General features: G+C 49.3%; 1 protein-coding gene across 1 annotated transcript in view; it reads right to left on the reverse strand.

Moving 5' to 3' along the window:
* Positions 1–15,583, reverse strand: part of LOC147620788 (chromatin remodeling ATPase BRAHMA-like) — a 54,744-nt gene that overhangs the window by 6,490 nt on the left and 32,671 nt on the right. Inside the window, exons 9-13 of the mRNA XM_086825054.1 lie at positions 11,401–11,604; positions 10,941–11,183; positions 9,186–10,817; positions 8,420–9,040; positions 7,978–8,220 (exon numbers count right to left, since the gene is read on the reverse strand). Coding sequence (XP_086681180.1) covers positions 7,978–8,220; positions 8,420–9,040; positions 9,186–10,817; positions 10,941–11,183; positions 11,401–11,604 — 2,943 coding nt within the window. The remainder of the gene's footprint in view (positions 1–7,977; positions 8,221–8,419; positions 9,041–9,185; positions 10,818–10,940; positions 11,184–11,400; positions 11,605–15,583) is intronic.

The following is a 15,583-nucleotide window of genomic DNA, read 5'->3' on the forward strand; positions in this document are numbered from 1 at the left end:
GCCACATTGGCCTGTGTAGGCACGTAAGTGAAGGCTCTCTCTCTTGCATGGAGCCTCTCTCTATCATAATGATAATGCACCTCAATGTGCTTTGTCCGTGCATGAAAAAACGGATCCCACGCCATTGCCAATGCACTCTGGCTGTCAATGAAAATGGTGGTAGAAGATAACTATCAATAGACAGTGGAGCCATAGACACTCCACAATAGTTGTGAATGCTGCGCTGTACTAAGCCTCACAACAACTAGAAGTGGCCATTGTTGGTTGCTTCTTGCTGAGCCATGAAATGCATGAGATTCCAAGGAAATAGTTACCACTGGTTGACACCCTCGTGTCATAACATCCTGCCCAGTAATCACTATCAATGTAGGTGGTCAAGCATAAAGAAGACACATTGCTATAAAATAATGCAAAGTCTTGAGTGCCTTTAAGGTAACGAAAGACACGCTTCACTGCTTGCCATTACCTAGTGCCAAGGCAATGCATAAATCTACTCAATTGTGACACTGCATACTGAAGGGTAGTGCATAGATAAATAAGGCATCCCACAGCCTGCTGATAAGTGGCAATATCAAATGGCTCGAAAGAGTTCCCAAGTGATAGTCATAAGCCTAGTTCCATAGAAGTAGATACTAGAAACAGATTTGCAATCTGTCATTTGGAACCTTTCTAAGAGCTCCTCAATATATCTTCTCTTAGATAGCATGATGCCCCCCTAAACTGGTATAAACTGGATACCCAAATAGTAATGCAAAAGCCCCATGTCTGTAACATCAAATGCATATGAAAGCTAAAATTAGCCCCTCATTAGGGCCAGTCACTAGCAAATCATCCACATAAAGGTTCAGGATTATGAAATTATCCCCTTGTTTGCGAACATGGAGGGTACTCTTAGTAGGGCTATTCTTTTTTTTTTTCCGAGAAAAGATCCTTTCATTAGTTATATAAAAACGCCCGAAGGGCTACAAAAGATCTCTCCTGCTCCTAAGAGAGAGAAGAGCAGTGAATACATCATGGCAGCCCGGGAGACTCTCCCTAGGTGCTGCAAAATACAAGCATCAGTATAAAAAACTGAGCGGCTAAATCATACAATAGGGGGGGGGGGAAGAGCCAAACAGGTGGCCTGTAGTGCCAACGGGGGCATCCCGTGTGTAAGGTGTAGAACGGGCCACAGCGCCAAGTGGTGTGAAAGGCCTGGCGCCGTAAGATCGCCTCATCCGAGTCTCCCCGGATGCGGTCGTACTGTCCTCGCAGGGTGTGGATCAACTCCTGCCAAATCCCCCGAACAGTCTCTGCTGGTGGCTCTAATCTCCCCTCAAAGGCCGTAAAGCACCGGGCCCTCCAGGTGAACCAGATGGTGAGGCTGCTGAGGAGCTCCCATCGTAAATCCCTCTCCTGTGTCCAGCTGGCGGACGAGAAATCCGGTGCCGGAACCAGGCGAGGCTGGCCCCTAATAAATCTGATGGCCTGACTGCCCTGCTCCATCTCATAGCCCATAGCAGGCCCTGACGAAGTCGACCAAGCAGCGGCACCCCACGTTAACATACCCTCTGGAGAGAGGGGGGCCAGAATACGCAGTATCCGCAGCCAAATCTGCTGTGCCTGAGGGCAGTCCCAAAGGCAATGTCTCTGTGTCTCCATAGGGTGGCCGCATCGGACGCAGGCCGCCGGAAGACCGCTGTAAACAAGCCAAGTGCCAACTGCTGAGCCCCTGTGGGCGACCAGCCACTGAAAAGCCGAGATCCTGCGGGCCTGCCGACTAGCCCAGAGCCGAGCCCAGAAATCCTCCAGGAACTCCTGTGAGAGCCCCTGCAATCGCCAATGCCCCGCTGCCGCTGGAGAAACCGTCCTCCTCGCCGTCAAAATATGCCGTCCCAGCCGAACAGTATACTGGAAAAAGGTGATCTCTGTGGCCTCAAGGGATGCATAAGGATCATGCCACTCGTACTCCCCGGGGTCCCACTGTAGCCGGGCCAAGGGGCGCGCTGCATATGCCCATATGCACCAATCCGGGAGCACATCAGCAGGGTCGGGGTCAATATGCCACTTCCGAGAAGCGGCAGCCACTACCCGAATCCTCTGGAAGGTGCACTCTGCAACCAAAGGCGACTCCACCTCCACTCTCTGGAGTCTGCCCTCATCCTGAATCTCATAGTAGAGGCATCTGCCATCCTCAGTGCTAGCTCTGACAGCAATCAGGATCTCCAACTGCGTAAAGGCTCCCATCCACCGTGGGGCCACTGGCTCGAGAGGTGTGAACCACTCCTCTGTAAGTGCCTCCTGAATATCATCCCTCATAATCAACCCCCCTCTGAAGTGACTCAGCCTCTCCACCTGGATCTCCTCTGGTAGACTGCAGAAAGCTTGCCAGTCTCCAAAACTACAAGCTGGGCCTGCCGCTAAAGGTCCCCAGGCTAGACGAGGCCGAGAACCCAGCATATGACCCTGCTCCGTACGAACCGCTGGGCTCCAGATGAGCGGCTGCCTGGCCCGCTCCTCAACACAAGAAGGAGGCCGCTGAGAGAGCCCCGGTCTCAGCAGCTCCCAAGCTCTCAGGATACTCAAAGCAAATCTGTCCTCCCATCCTCTACTGAGGCCTGTCCTCCTCATCTCTATGAAGATCCAGCGAATCTCTGGTGCCCAAGTACCCCCTGCAGGGGGCGCCCGAGCCTGCAGTCGCTGCAAGAGGAGCTCTTTCCAAGGCTCAGCGCCTGGAAGCAACCCCCGAACAATAAGCTTCCCCAATAAGGCTCTGCTCTGATCGACTGGATCTATAATACCCAAACCGCCCTGAGCCAGCGGAAGTGTAATAACTGCCCATGCAACCTTTGCCCGAGCTGGCTGACCGTCCCGCCCAGACCACAGAAAGTTCCTGATCAGCCTCTGTACCTGGTTGATGCAAGAGCTCGAGAAAATCCAACAAGACGTAATGTACCACATGGTCGCTAACAGCACCTGATTTGCCACCACCACCCTCCCAGCCAAGGATAGTCGAGTTGTACTCCAATACAATAGCTTCTTCCGAATGCTCAGAAGAAGCGGGGCAATCTGCTGCTCAGGTGACAAATCGAGGCCAATCTGGCATCCCAAATACCGCACTGCTGTGCCTGGAGGAATCCATCTAAAACCGGGGTCCGGGCTCCATGCCGGAGTGGGAGCACTACTGATCCAAAAGGCCACTGTCTTGCGCCAATTGATCAATGCTCCCGAAGCTGCACTAAAAACCTGGAGCGACTGCTCAGCCCGCATAAGATTGGCCTCTTGGCCATGCAAAAATAAGCCCGTGTCGTCTGCAAACTCAGCATCAAGCAAATCCTCCCCCCGGACTGGGAGCTGAAGTCCTCTCAAACCAACCTCCTCTGCCGTCAAATACATACTCATAGCCTCCGCAAAGAAGAGAAAAAGGAAAGGGGCGAGAGGACACCCCTGACGGACTGATCTGGTCAGCTCAAAACTCGGCCCCCGTCCTCCTGCAATCAGCACCTGGCTGCGAGCTGTGGAATACAAAGCTGCCACCCCTCTGATCCATCCTGGCTCAAAGCCCAGGCGAAGCATAGTGCCCTCTAAGAATCCCCAATCAACTCTATCGTATGCCTTCTCAAAATCGAGAAGCATCACGACCAAGTCCTCGCCAAGAAATCTAGCTCGGGCCGTCGCCTCCCAGAAAGTAAAGATGTTGTCAAGGATACTGCGCTCCTTGACAAATCCTGTCTGAGTAGCATGAATCAACTCCCCCAGGAAGGGCTGGATCATCAAACTCAGGGCCTTTGCTAAGACCTTGTAGACAGTATTGAGGATCGTAATAGGCCTCCAATGCCGAATGTCATCTGATACTCTCTCCCCCTTGGGGATAAGATAGATCAAGCCCTCTGAAAAGCTCTGCGGCATCACCCCAGTGTCCAAAACATGCTGAAAGCCCCTGCGGAGGCCTGGCCCCAAAAGGTCCCAATAGCGCATAAAAAAGGCCGACGTCAGTCCGTCCTCCCCTGGGCAACTATGTCACGGCAGGATCCTCAAGGCCTCGGCAAGCTCAATCTCTGACAGAGGCGCACCTAGAACTGTACGCATATGGTCTGTGACCCTCCTCTGCACATGGGCCCACACAGTCTGTCTGCAAACATCTCGATCCTCAGTGGCTGGCTCCGCTGAAAGCAGGTCACTATAAAAAGCAGTGGCAATGGCTCTGATCTCCCCGAGCTCAGTAGCTACCGATCCATCCGGTCTACCAAGCTGGCGGACTCCTGCTCGCGCATGACGGGGTCCAGTGATCTCAAAAAACTCCCCAGTCACTCTATCACCAGGCTGCGTCCACTGAGAGGCCTGACGACGATAGTAAAACTCATGTCTCTGCTCCTCTACCTCTCTAACCTCCTGGCGTGCCTGGCTCAACTGGGACGCCACCCACTCACATGCAGGCTGCTGCTCCTGAAGGCGCTGTAGCGAAGCAAGGCTGCGTCTCAGCCGTTGCTCCCGCTCGCGAATCTCTCCCAGACGTGTCAAAGCTGCAGCGTGCAGAAAAGAGCTAAGATCAATGAGTCCCTGGGCACACTGGCCCGCTGCATCCTGGTCAGAGCACTGACTATCATGCCAGATCCTCTCAATATCCTCAGCGAGACTGGGATCTGCAAGTACCCTCTCTGGGATCCTCAACTGCAAGCTGGGCTCCCGTGTCCCCTCCTCCAATGTCAATATAACTGGCGCATGATCTGAAAATGAGGTGCCAGCGAGAATGCCGACGGAGCCCCCTCGCTCCCCTAACAATCGCCCACATAAAAGCGATCAATCCGTGATAGATTAGTCCCTCCCTGCCGGCGATCCGACCGAGAGAAACTAAGACTGTCCTGAGACCGGGAGAAAGCCCCATGCTGCCATGCATCAGTGATCCTCAGTGACATGCAAAACCGGTCCCAAGCTGCAAGCTCCGTGCCGTGCACTGTAACATGACTGCCTCCCACCCTATCTGTCGGGTCCTCAAGCATGTTGAAGTCTCCCCCAACACACCAATGTGCGGCCTCTGGCAATGCATCTGTAACCTGAGTCCAGAACTCTGCTCTGGCACTAGCATGATTGGGCGCATAGATGTTGAGCACACCCAATAGCTCATCATGCATCCTCAGAATGACATACTGTGCTCTACCAGGCACAATGATCCCTCGATCCACAATGGCCTGCCGCCATACATCTGCAATAACCATGCATACTCCTCCCTGTCCACCCAAAGGACCAAACCCTGCAGACCAAAAAGTGTCCCATCTACCAGGCATCACCGAACCATATCTCCGGATCTTGCTCTCACCCAAGTGGTGCTCCTGCATCATCAAAATGTCAATGCTGCCACCAACCAGGCATCTCTGAAGCTCCTGCCTCAAGCAACCTCGATAGCGTATAAAGTGTGCTCCGCCAAGGCCCTGTACATTCCATGAGATGATCCTCATGGATGCCCTGCTGAGGTGGATGCTGTCTCAGCCGTGCGACGGGCCTTCGCAAGCGGCTTGGATGGAGAGTAGTCCCCATCCGAACGGCTGCGAATCTGCCCACCCGGTGTACTGCAAGAATCCCGGATCAGGCGCCAGTGGCTGTGGCCCATGGCGACTGCCTCCTGCTCTGACAGAGAAACCTCATGTATACTCACATATCCAGGGTCGCGTGCCAAGTCTGCCACTATGCGCACGACCAGATGCCGAATCCCTGAGGTATCCACACTCCCGGGATCCATGAAAAAATGAGCCAACTCCCAAAGTCGGCCTATCACATCTGTCACCTCCAAATCGCTCATGTGGTGAGAAAACTCAACTGCCTGAGTCTTCAAAGTGCTGAGAGCGAGCTCTAGAGTCCACTCCCGATCACAAGGTCCACATAGAGGGAATGAGAAGGCCACCGCTGAGTCTAGTGCCTCCTCCCCGCGGGCCAGAGGTATCACTACATGGACTCGAATGGGTGCTGGCTCATGGGGGCCCTCTGCTCCAAAAAGCCGTGTAAAGGTATAATCAAAGGCCTCCGAGCGCTGTCTAATGCCAAGGCGACTCAGCCGACTGCGGATAGATGAAATCCGTGAGGCTCTAATCGGCATAGGTCTCCTCTGTGATGCTCGAGCGAGGTCAGTGCTCAGCGCTCTCCGGACTGCAGGTGAGCGCCAGGGAACTGCCAGGGTCTCCCGGGAAGGTGAGGCGGGCGGAGGGGGAGGAGGGGGAGGCGAAGGAGGTGGAGAGGGAGCCGCTGCCGAAACCGGAGCGGGGGCGGGAGGAGGCGAAGGTGGAAACGAGGCGGTGGGAGGGGACGGGGGTGGGGGGGATGAAGGAGGGGGAGCTGGCATCTCCTGGTCCTCGGTCGCTGCAGGGGTCTCCTCCTGAAGGGGAGCAAAGCTGTTCCTCACGGGAACCCAGTGAGGCTGAGACTGTGGCTGCTGCTGCAGCGGTCTCTGGGCGTGCTGCTGTGGCTGTCTCCCTCGGCGGCGCCCCTGTCCAGGCTGCCACTCCGAGGTCTCTGTGGCCTGAGCAGGCGTCCCTGAGGCAGCCTGCCGAGCCGAATCTGTGGGCGGGCCATCAGTAGCCTGCTGCTGTGGTGAGGGTCGAGGTCTCCTGCGAGGGCAGGCCTTGGCCAGATGACCGACCTGCCTACAAATGAAGCACTGGTTCGGGAGCCCCGAGAACTCCACTCTCTGATCTATCCACCCCCCCCCCTATCCTAGGTAGCTGAATGACCTTAGGAAGGGAGGAGATGTCAGACACCAACACTCTGACCGAAGGTAGCCCAGCTGCTCTGGCCACCACTGAAGCTGCTGAGGGGCCCGTCTCTAGTACCGAGCCCACCAATGCTCCGAGCCTGGAGAGGAGCGGAAGATACTCCCGGCGGAGCCCAGGGAAACAAACTGTAATATGGAAGAGGCGCTCTCCCTGCTCCGCCGCTGCTGGGTCAAATCCATGCTGCCAAGGTCTGAAGAAAGCCCGAGCACCCCTGATGTCCAGAGGACTCATGGCAAGGACCTTGGCAACGCTCTGGGCGGCCTCGAACTCGATCTGATAATGGCCCCGGCCCAGGAGCTGTACATCCAGGATCTTGCCCACATCTGCAAGAAGGCGAGCCTGAAGAAGATCCCTGATCTCCCCTCTGCTGGGGCGAGTGCCGACTATACGGCAGATCCTACAGCTATCTGGACTTGCATAGGTGGCCTGAAGAGTCTTCTGTAATGCCTCAGATTGGTGGATACTCAGCCAATGTACGGTCTTCCTCATCCTTGTGTTGGGAGTCATATCGCTTGTTCTCAAGCATTGTACAGCAAATATTCCTGCTTGCAGGGGGGCCCTTCAGTGGATAAATTGGGACCCAATACTATGTCGTTTACTTCACTTCTATTCTCTTCTCCCTCTCTACTCTGTGAATTGGATGCTAAAGATCTCACCACATGAAGGCATAAAGAAGGCCTTGTTGTGCGTTACCACAATCAACCTCAGTGCATGTAACAGGACATCAAGATGGAAAGGCTGGATCATTTAACGGGAATGAAGGGGCTGATTTCTGCTGTTCACGCTCAAGAAAGGCATGAGGATAAGAAGCCCAGGCCAAAGCCAAGATCGGCATCTTACAAAGAAAACCATCCAGCTCTCTACCAAGAGTCCCCTATGTATCATCTTATCATATAGTTAGTAATGGGCTCCTTCCACGACAATTAAAAGATTAGGAAACCCCATCCAGCTGTGTATCAAGAGTCATGAAGGGAGATTTTTAAACACGAGCTCTTCAATCACACTATTAAAGAACTTGGCACACACCACCACTGCTAAAACGTCCAAGGAGGTTGCACCACTTGCAGGAGGAGGTTGCACGTCCTCCTGCACGACTTGGCAGGAGGCGGCTTGGTGGAACCACGTGATCTTTCATGATAACCAGTAAAGATAGGGTTGGGATACTTGTAAAACATAGAACAAACTCTAGTATGTGAACATCAAGCACATGCAATGTCTTGGAATAAAAGATTACCTCCGGTGATTTATAAAATCGAGCAGCATTATCAAGCATCAATAGAACATCAGCAGCAAAGTCAATCACACTTTTATATTCAAATCTCTCAAGACGTTGCTCGATTGTCCGTGCATCAACCGGATTGACAATAACTTTGTAATATCCAGGGCTTTCAGTGCGCTTTGGTAGCTCGAAAATAACAGTAGCTTGGTGTCCATCCTTCTCCACAGCACCCTTGAGCTTCTGAAGCACAACCTTGCACTGCAAAACTCCAATTTAAAAAGTAATCACAGTGACAGGTAGCAACTACAAAGCACAACAAGGGACTCTGGTTTGAGTGGTTGTGATAGCAGGTCCCAAGTTTGAAACCTGGCATCGAAGCTTAAGAAAAAGCCACAAGAAAAGGGGGTAGAAGGCAGAAGAAGAGAAACCTAATACTTCAGCAGCGAAAAACTTGTACCTTTTTCTGTGTACTCTCAAGCATACGTCCTGCCACCACCACACTAGAAGGGCTATTAAGACGACTCATCAATTTGGCACTCTCTTTGTGAGGTTCAACTGCATCATTATGTTGCTCTGTGAATCCTGGCAACCTACTGTGCTTTGGTATGATACGAAGCTGCTGTGAGGTGATGCTTTCTACTGGCTTTTTCCCAAGAATTGGCTCCAGTAGTTGTCTCCTCTTGGCAGGAGGCACCGACTGATCTGGTCTTCTTGACATGGTTTCCATAGCCCCCTCACTCTCATCACGAAACCTTTGTAGTTGTCGGTCTATCGGGCGTTCCACCGGCGAATAGAACTGCCTATCAATTTCCTGAGGCGGTCTCTCCAAAGGAAGCTGTGGGAAGGGTAATGTGAGTGGCAGCTTTCTCTCCGGATATTTTCCACCACCACCACTTGTGACAACTTTCTCTAGAGGACGCCTTCGAGGTTGCCGGGCACTTCGTTTACGCTTTATCTGGGGTTGCAAACCTTGCTCTTCTTCCCCATCCTCTAGCTCTTGTGCTGAGCTTTCCGAAGGTTGTGCCTCGAAATGTGAGTCGCCTGAAGCTGCTATCTCCCCTTCTTCAAGTTCATCTACCTGCCAAGGTATTAATACCATTGAGTAACATACAAGCAATCCGGAAAACATGAGGCTTTAAAACCCCCTAGCGAGCATAGCTGCCAACTAGCCCTTCATCAGAAAACAGCTTGAAAAAAAAAAAGTACAAAAGCAAGTTGTATACCGTGACTTGGGTGGTCGGTCTGCTCTCAAGGTCTGCTAGTGATACAAACTTTTGCTGAGACAGTGGTGGAGTTAGGCCAATCCCCCCTTCATTTCTGCATAGCTCTTCTTCTTCCTCATCCTGAGAAGACTCTGAAGCCTGATCTACAATATCGGTCGGTCCCTTTTCAACAGGATTCATGTCCAAAGATTCAGTATTGGCTTGTCTTGCACCTTCTAACTCCTCTTCTGAGACCTCACCTTCCTCTGGCTCTGTATTCATCAGTGCATCTGTCTCATCTTCATCGATTTCTTTTCTTATCTCCCCTTCCTCTTCATCATCAAAGACATCCTCTCGCACCTCTTCAGTTACTTCTATAGCGGTCTGAGTTTTTCCAGCCACAGTCAAACCTCTTCGTTTGCTGCTGTTGTTTTGTGAACCGTACTTCCTCTCCAACATGGTATCCTGTTTCTTATTTGATACATTGTCAAATGGTTCTGAAAGTAGCTTCTCTTCTGCCTCAGCTGTTCCAAATCCTTCCACAGTGCCCTTCTTGGAAGCCTGTTTTGACATTGCCCCTACAGCAGCATTCACTTCCCGGGAGCCTACACACAGCCATTTAGGGATCTGATGATGCTGCACCATCTCTCCTGGCCAATCATACTCTTCATCCATTTGATCAAAAAACTCTACCTCCTCATCACTTCTTGCAATCATCCGATTGACCTCCTGCAAGCTTGGCACATCATGCACACGTTCCTGATACCTCTCTTCATCATGCAGCAGTGCTTCGAGAGTCAACCTGCGCTCCTCTTGTGTTGTCCTCTGATCAAATCGCCCAGCATTGATCACCTCATCAGCCATCTCAATCTTGTGCTGTTGAATAGTGTTGCGCACCAAGCTTTCCACCGAGCCCACATACCGATCCTTTCCTGCCATATCATCATCTTCCATGTCGATCCTTCCTCCGCTTCGGATCTCATCTTCTTTGTCGAAGCTGGAGATGGTCTCCACAACAGCTTCCATGTAGATAACTCTCACTTCCCTCTTCTGTCCAATACGGTGGGCACGTGCCACTGCCTGCTCTTCATTTTTTGGGTTCGGATCTGGATCATAGATAATGACCGTATCTGCAGTTTGAAGGTTCAAGCCTCTACCAGCTGCACGAATACTCAAAAGAAAGATAAAGCAATCAGACCCAGCTCTGTTGAACTCTACAATGGCAGATTCCCGAGCCTCTAGGGGAGTAGTCCCATCAATTCTTCTATAGATCAGACCACGCCATTGGAGGTACTCCTCCAAGATGTCCAGCAATCTGGTCATAGTGCTGAAAAGTAAGACCCGATGGCCAGTATTCTGCAGCTTAATCAGTATTCTATCTAATATCCAGAGCTTTCCACATGAACGCACAGAAAACTCATTCATACGGTCACTGTAGAAGGGATAATTAAGAAGCGGGTGGTTGCACACTTTCCGTAGCTCCATGCATTTGTTTTGAAGGGGAGCATAAGCTCGCTTCTGTCTTTTACTGTTCCTGGCTGCTACTCTCACCTCTTCATCTTGAGGATCGAGCCTTATGGTTCCTGTGGCTTTGATCCAATCATATATTGAAGCTTGCAGGGCAGACATTTTACACCTCAAAACAATAGGAACCTGTAGCAATGTCGCATGAGTAACAAGTTAGCCGCCCGACCATCAGCCCAATATTGCGTTCAGCCACCCACAATCATATTCTACAATAGAAAACCAAAACATGTATACAAAATATATGTTCACCTTTGCCGGAAGAGAGCCTTCGACGTCTTCCACCCGGCGTCGAAGCATAAAAGGCTCCAAAATCTGATGCAGACGGTGAATAACAATAACCTTTTTCTCGGTCTCTAGCCAGTCATCCTCTGGACTCAGAGAGGTGCCGTCCTTCTGGAATGGCATTGAGAACCAATCTTGGAAGGATTTTGAGTTATCAAAAACCTCTGGTAGAAGCAGATTCAAAAGTGACCAGAGCTCCCGAAGATCATTCTGCATAAAATAAATCCAATCAAGTAAACAATTCAACAAGATTGCTTTCAAGACGTTATACTAGCAATCAAAACCTTTACAGAGAGATTCCTTGCACCCACCATCGAAAGGGCAAGGCTTGACACACGGGAGGTCCCAGCTGACCCATGGGTTTTCACCGGGACATTATGTCTGTAAAGACCCTCAGAATCAAAAGCCATATATTATATACTGTTACCTGCAGAGGAGTCCCTGTTAAAAGCAGCCGTCGCTGACAGCGGAAACGATCCAAGTCACGCGAGAGCCGCGATTCTCGGTCCTTCATGCGCTGCGCCTCATCGATAATCAAATATTTCCACTCGACCTTTGATAGCTTCGACCGGTCGCGCATGATGAATTCATAGGTGGTAACTAGCACGTTAAATTTCATTGCACAAACTTCCTGTATTAAAAAAGCAATCAGAGATTACGTTACTCTTGAAGCCTTTTTCTGCAGGGAATACTACATACATAGTTATACATATACATATGTATGTATGTGTGTGTGTGTGTGTGTGTGTATACATACATTATTGCATACATACATATATACATGCATAAATATTAAATATTAAATATACATATATACATAAACATGAATACACACACACATACATATACATTAACGCGCGCGTGTATGTACATAATTGTGTATGTATATTTTTTTTTGTGTACACACGCGCACGCGCACACACATACATACATATACATATATCATATGTGCATATATATGTCTCATGTGTGTATGTGTGTGTGTATATATACATGTATATATACATACATGTATATATATATGTGTGTGTGTGTGTGTCTATGTGTGTGCGCGCGCGCGTGTGCATGCATCGAGCGCAATATGGATTTGTCCCTAGAAGACAAACCATTGACAATATAACAAATACATACATAAGCATTGAATATGCCAAGTATACGCAGGGGGATGTTCTAATTATGCGGGTAGACATAGCCAAGGCCTTTGACATAGCGCATTGGGACTTTATAGCTTAGGTAATGGACAGAATGGGATTTGGACCTAGAGTAAAAATTGTCATTTTCTGGCTTTACCAAGAGGGAACAACTAAGTGCATTTTCGGCGGAGAACTTTCAGCCTCTTGGAGTCTTGGGGAATCTGTTCGACAAGGTTGTCTCCTTAATGCACTCTTGAATGCCATCGCGACTCACCCAATGCTCCTCTACATGGACAAACTAACACAAGATGGGCAGCTTCATGGTCTTTCCATGGACGGTACCCAGTTTGTGGCACAAACATATGCTGATGACTCTTTCTTTTTTCCAAAGAATACGAAGGCTGATGTAAGGGCTCTAATGAAAGCACACTCTCTATGGTTTGGCTGCAGGATTGCGTGCGTGATTTGAAAAATCCAAGTTGCTCCCTTTGAAAAATTATGATTGGCATTAGATTTTGTGGCCGGGTCAGATCTTGCCACCTAAAGAGATAGTCAAGCATCTGGGTTACCCCATTGGTTGGGAGTCGTCCTTGAAGGATGAGACTCAATGGGTGAGAGACAAATTGCACTGTAAAATTGAATATTCGAAATTATCTATATGGCCTCTACATGTGTGATTGCGGATAGTGCAGTCAATCATAATGGCATGTGCGCAGTTTTATCTTCCAAATTATCTACATGGCCTCTACATGTGCGATTGCATATGGTGCAGTCAATCATAATGGCATATAGTGCAGTCAATCATAATGGCATATGTGCAGTTTTATCTTCCACTACTACCTTGGTCGCATAGACAAATTGACAATTTCATGTCTAAAGCAATGGAATGCCTATGGAAAACCAAAGCAGATAGAAAAGGACTATGTTTGTTGGGCAAGAGCTTGTATGTTCGCCCAAAATGCATGGTGGGCTCAATGTCCTTAATATTCATTATCATATACTAGTAAGGAAGGCCACTCTTTTACCGGATTTTATAGAGCAGGTGACGCTATGGGCATGTATGTTGGGAGCTATGTGCACTAACATGCGTACAAATGCATATGGGTATTGGATTATCAATTATGATTTGGGTGTTTCACTGGCTGTATTCCAAGCTATCCATATGCAACTGCTCTTATTCAAGATTGGTAAGCTATCCATATGGAGCGCCCAGAGTGTGCGCACACGCGCATTTTATACGTATGAAACAAGTTTTCATACCTAGCCAAGCCTTATCCAGTTGAAAAAGGACATTTTTAACTAATCAACGAGAGACTACACGTTTTTCAAAAAAAATGTCTTGCGCCTCGGATTCTCCACACTAGCAACTTGCACGTCCACAAATCAGCCCCTCCTGCTCTTCTTAGCTCACGTGCCTACCATCTTTTTGGTTGGTTAACTCGATTTTGGCTGATTTTGTTTGATTTTACCCAAAAAACTAGATTGTGAAATTGGGGATTTTTCTTGCAAGAGTGCCAATCTTGCGCTGTGTTTATCACAATGCCTCACACCAAGAATGCCATGTGGAACCACGTCACTCTTATGGCAAATAACGGTGGTTCTGGCACTTCAAAGTGGGAAATGTAATTTTTTGAAGGTGGTTCTAGCATAACCTGCGGATTTGTGGGTATTGGTAGTTCCGCTCTGACAACAAAAAGAAGCTCTTTGCCAGTAGGACCTAGAGGCTCACTCAAGAGAGCAAGCAATAAGAGAAGCAATCAGGGAACTGACAAGGTTGTTCATCCAATGCACTCTAACTTTTAACATTGTGCAACCGCGTGAAAAGTCCTCACTAGACCATGCCCATGGATTATCTGACATAGAACCACTGTAGATCAGGATAGAGGACATACCTCAGAAACCCTACCAATGTTTCCATAGACCTAACGTCGAACTGATCGTGTGACCACAATAGACTGTGGCTAGAGACTCACCACCCAACCGTAGGTTCGTTACCTCGAACCACCCCCGAGCCTGAGGTCATATTGCCACGAGCTTGCCACAGTCAAGCCAAGATATCCTGTACGCTCCTTGGTAACCCCAAGCAACCGCGTGGCTACTTGATCTCTTGTATCTAATAAGTAACCCCAAGTCACTTACATAGTAATAACTTTGCTATAAGTGGTTATAAAACTTTCTTGCTTCCTTTTGCCTATTATTAGCCCTTAGTTATTATTATTATCCTGTAGATATTATTTCCAATCCCACAACCAATCTAGACCTCCTCTAACAGCACCCTTAGCCTACGTGTGAACCCTCTAGATAACCACGCCCTTGGCTAACCCTTAACCCTAATTTGGGATTAACCCTAACCCTAACCTTGGGTTAGTCCACGGGTTTCCTGCCCTAGCCCTAGGCTGGTCAAGACGTAACATACTTCCCCCCTTAATTTAATTCATGTCCTCACAAATGCACAAGGAAAACAAGCTTCTGTAAGAAAACCCTCAGATCCGAACATCCGTCTATAGCATCTACTCAAGTCTACCGCCTCTTATCTAAAGCCAGTGTAAGACTCCTCTTGCAGAACTTGCTATAAAGATCCAATTGCTTATTGTCAATCCAACTCTCGTCCAAGAGCTAAATCCCAATAGGACAACCAAGTCACGAAGTGTTGTCGGCAAACACTAGTTCATTTAATATGCCAACAAGTCCTAATATACTTTCAATGTGTTTTTGCATAACCAGTAGATACTCACGTCTACTTTAGGGCGAGCATAAAATTTCCCATCAAATTTTGTGTATGTCCCATGTGTTCAAAAGCCTGAAGATCACAAATGACTTTCAAACAATCCTACGTATGTCCCTTGTTCTCGAATAACCTAAAGACAGCATACAACTTTACAACAAATTCCATCCCTAACATGTCAATGGGTTATGCCCCATCAAATTGGTGGAAAGTCCATTACTCGATGAGTAACTTGAGTAACTTATCATGTCACCCTTTTTCTCATTCCCCCGAATTCGGGATGAACATGTCCTCATGTAGAGTCCCTACTTCCGAAACAAACAAGAAAGTATAACATCATACGTGGAGTTACATCCACTATGCATCAATATCACTTGGCCATCACGAGAGAGTGTGAGGAATCACCCTACGGGTAACATGTCGTCATGTGCACGCTAGGGGCAGGCAGATTAGCGAGCTAGAGTATGATATGTTGTGCGCGGACATGTGCTTTTTGGTCCGCTATTGATAGCGTGTGCTTTTTGGGCGTTCCTTCCCTATTTATTGGGGGGAGGGGTACCAGTTGGGCACACACCGACAGATGGAGCACAGGAGTGCAAACCGCGTGGAGCACCATCGCGCAAGAGGCCGACGTCCTTGGGGGACAACCCGAGGTGGTAGAGGACACCGGACGAGGACGATGGCATGGCACTCACGAGAGCATGACGCTCTAGCTCGTGGCTCGGCGGGGACAGCCAAGTCTTGTGGGCTTG

The sequence above is a fragment of the Cibotium barometz genome, chromosome 31 (genome assembly GCF_041138505.1).
Source record: "Cibotium barometz isolate CiBa-2024 chromosome 31, ASM4113850v1, whole genome shotgun sequence".
NCBI lineage: Eukaryota > Viridiplantae > Streptophyta > Polypodiopsida > Cyatheales > Cibotiaceae > Cibotium > Cibotium barometz.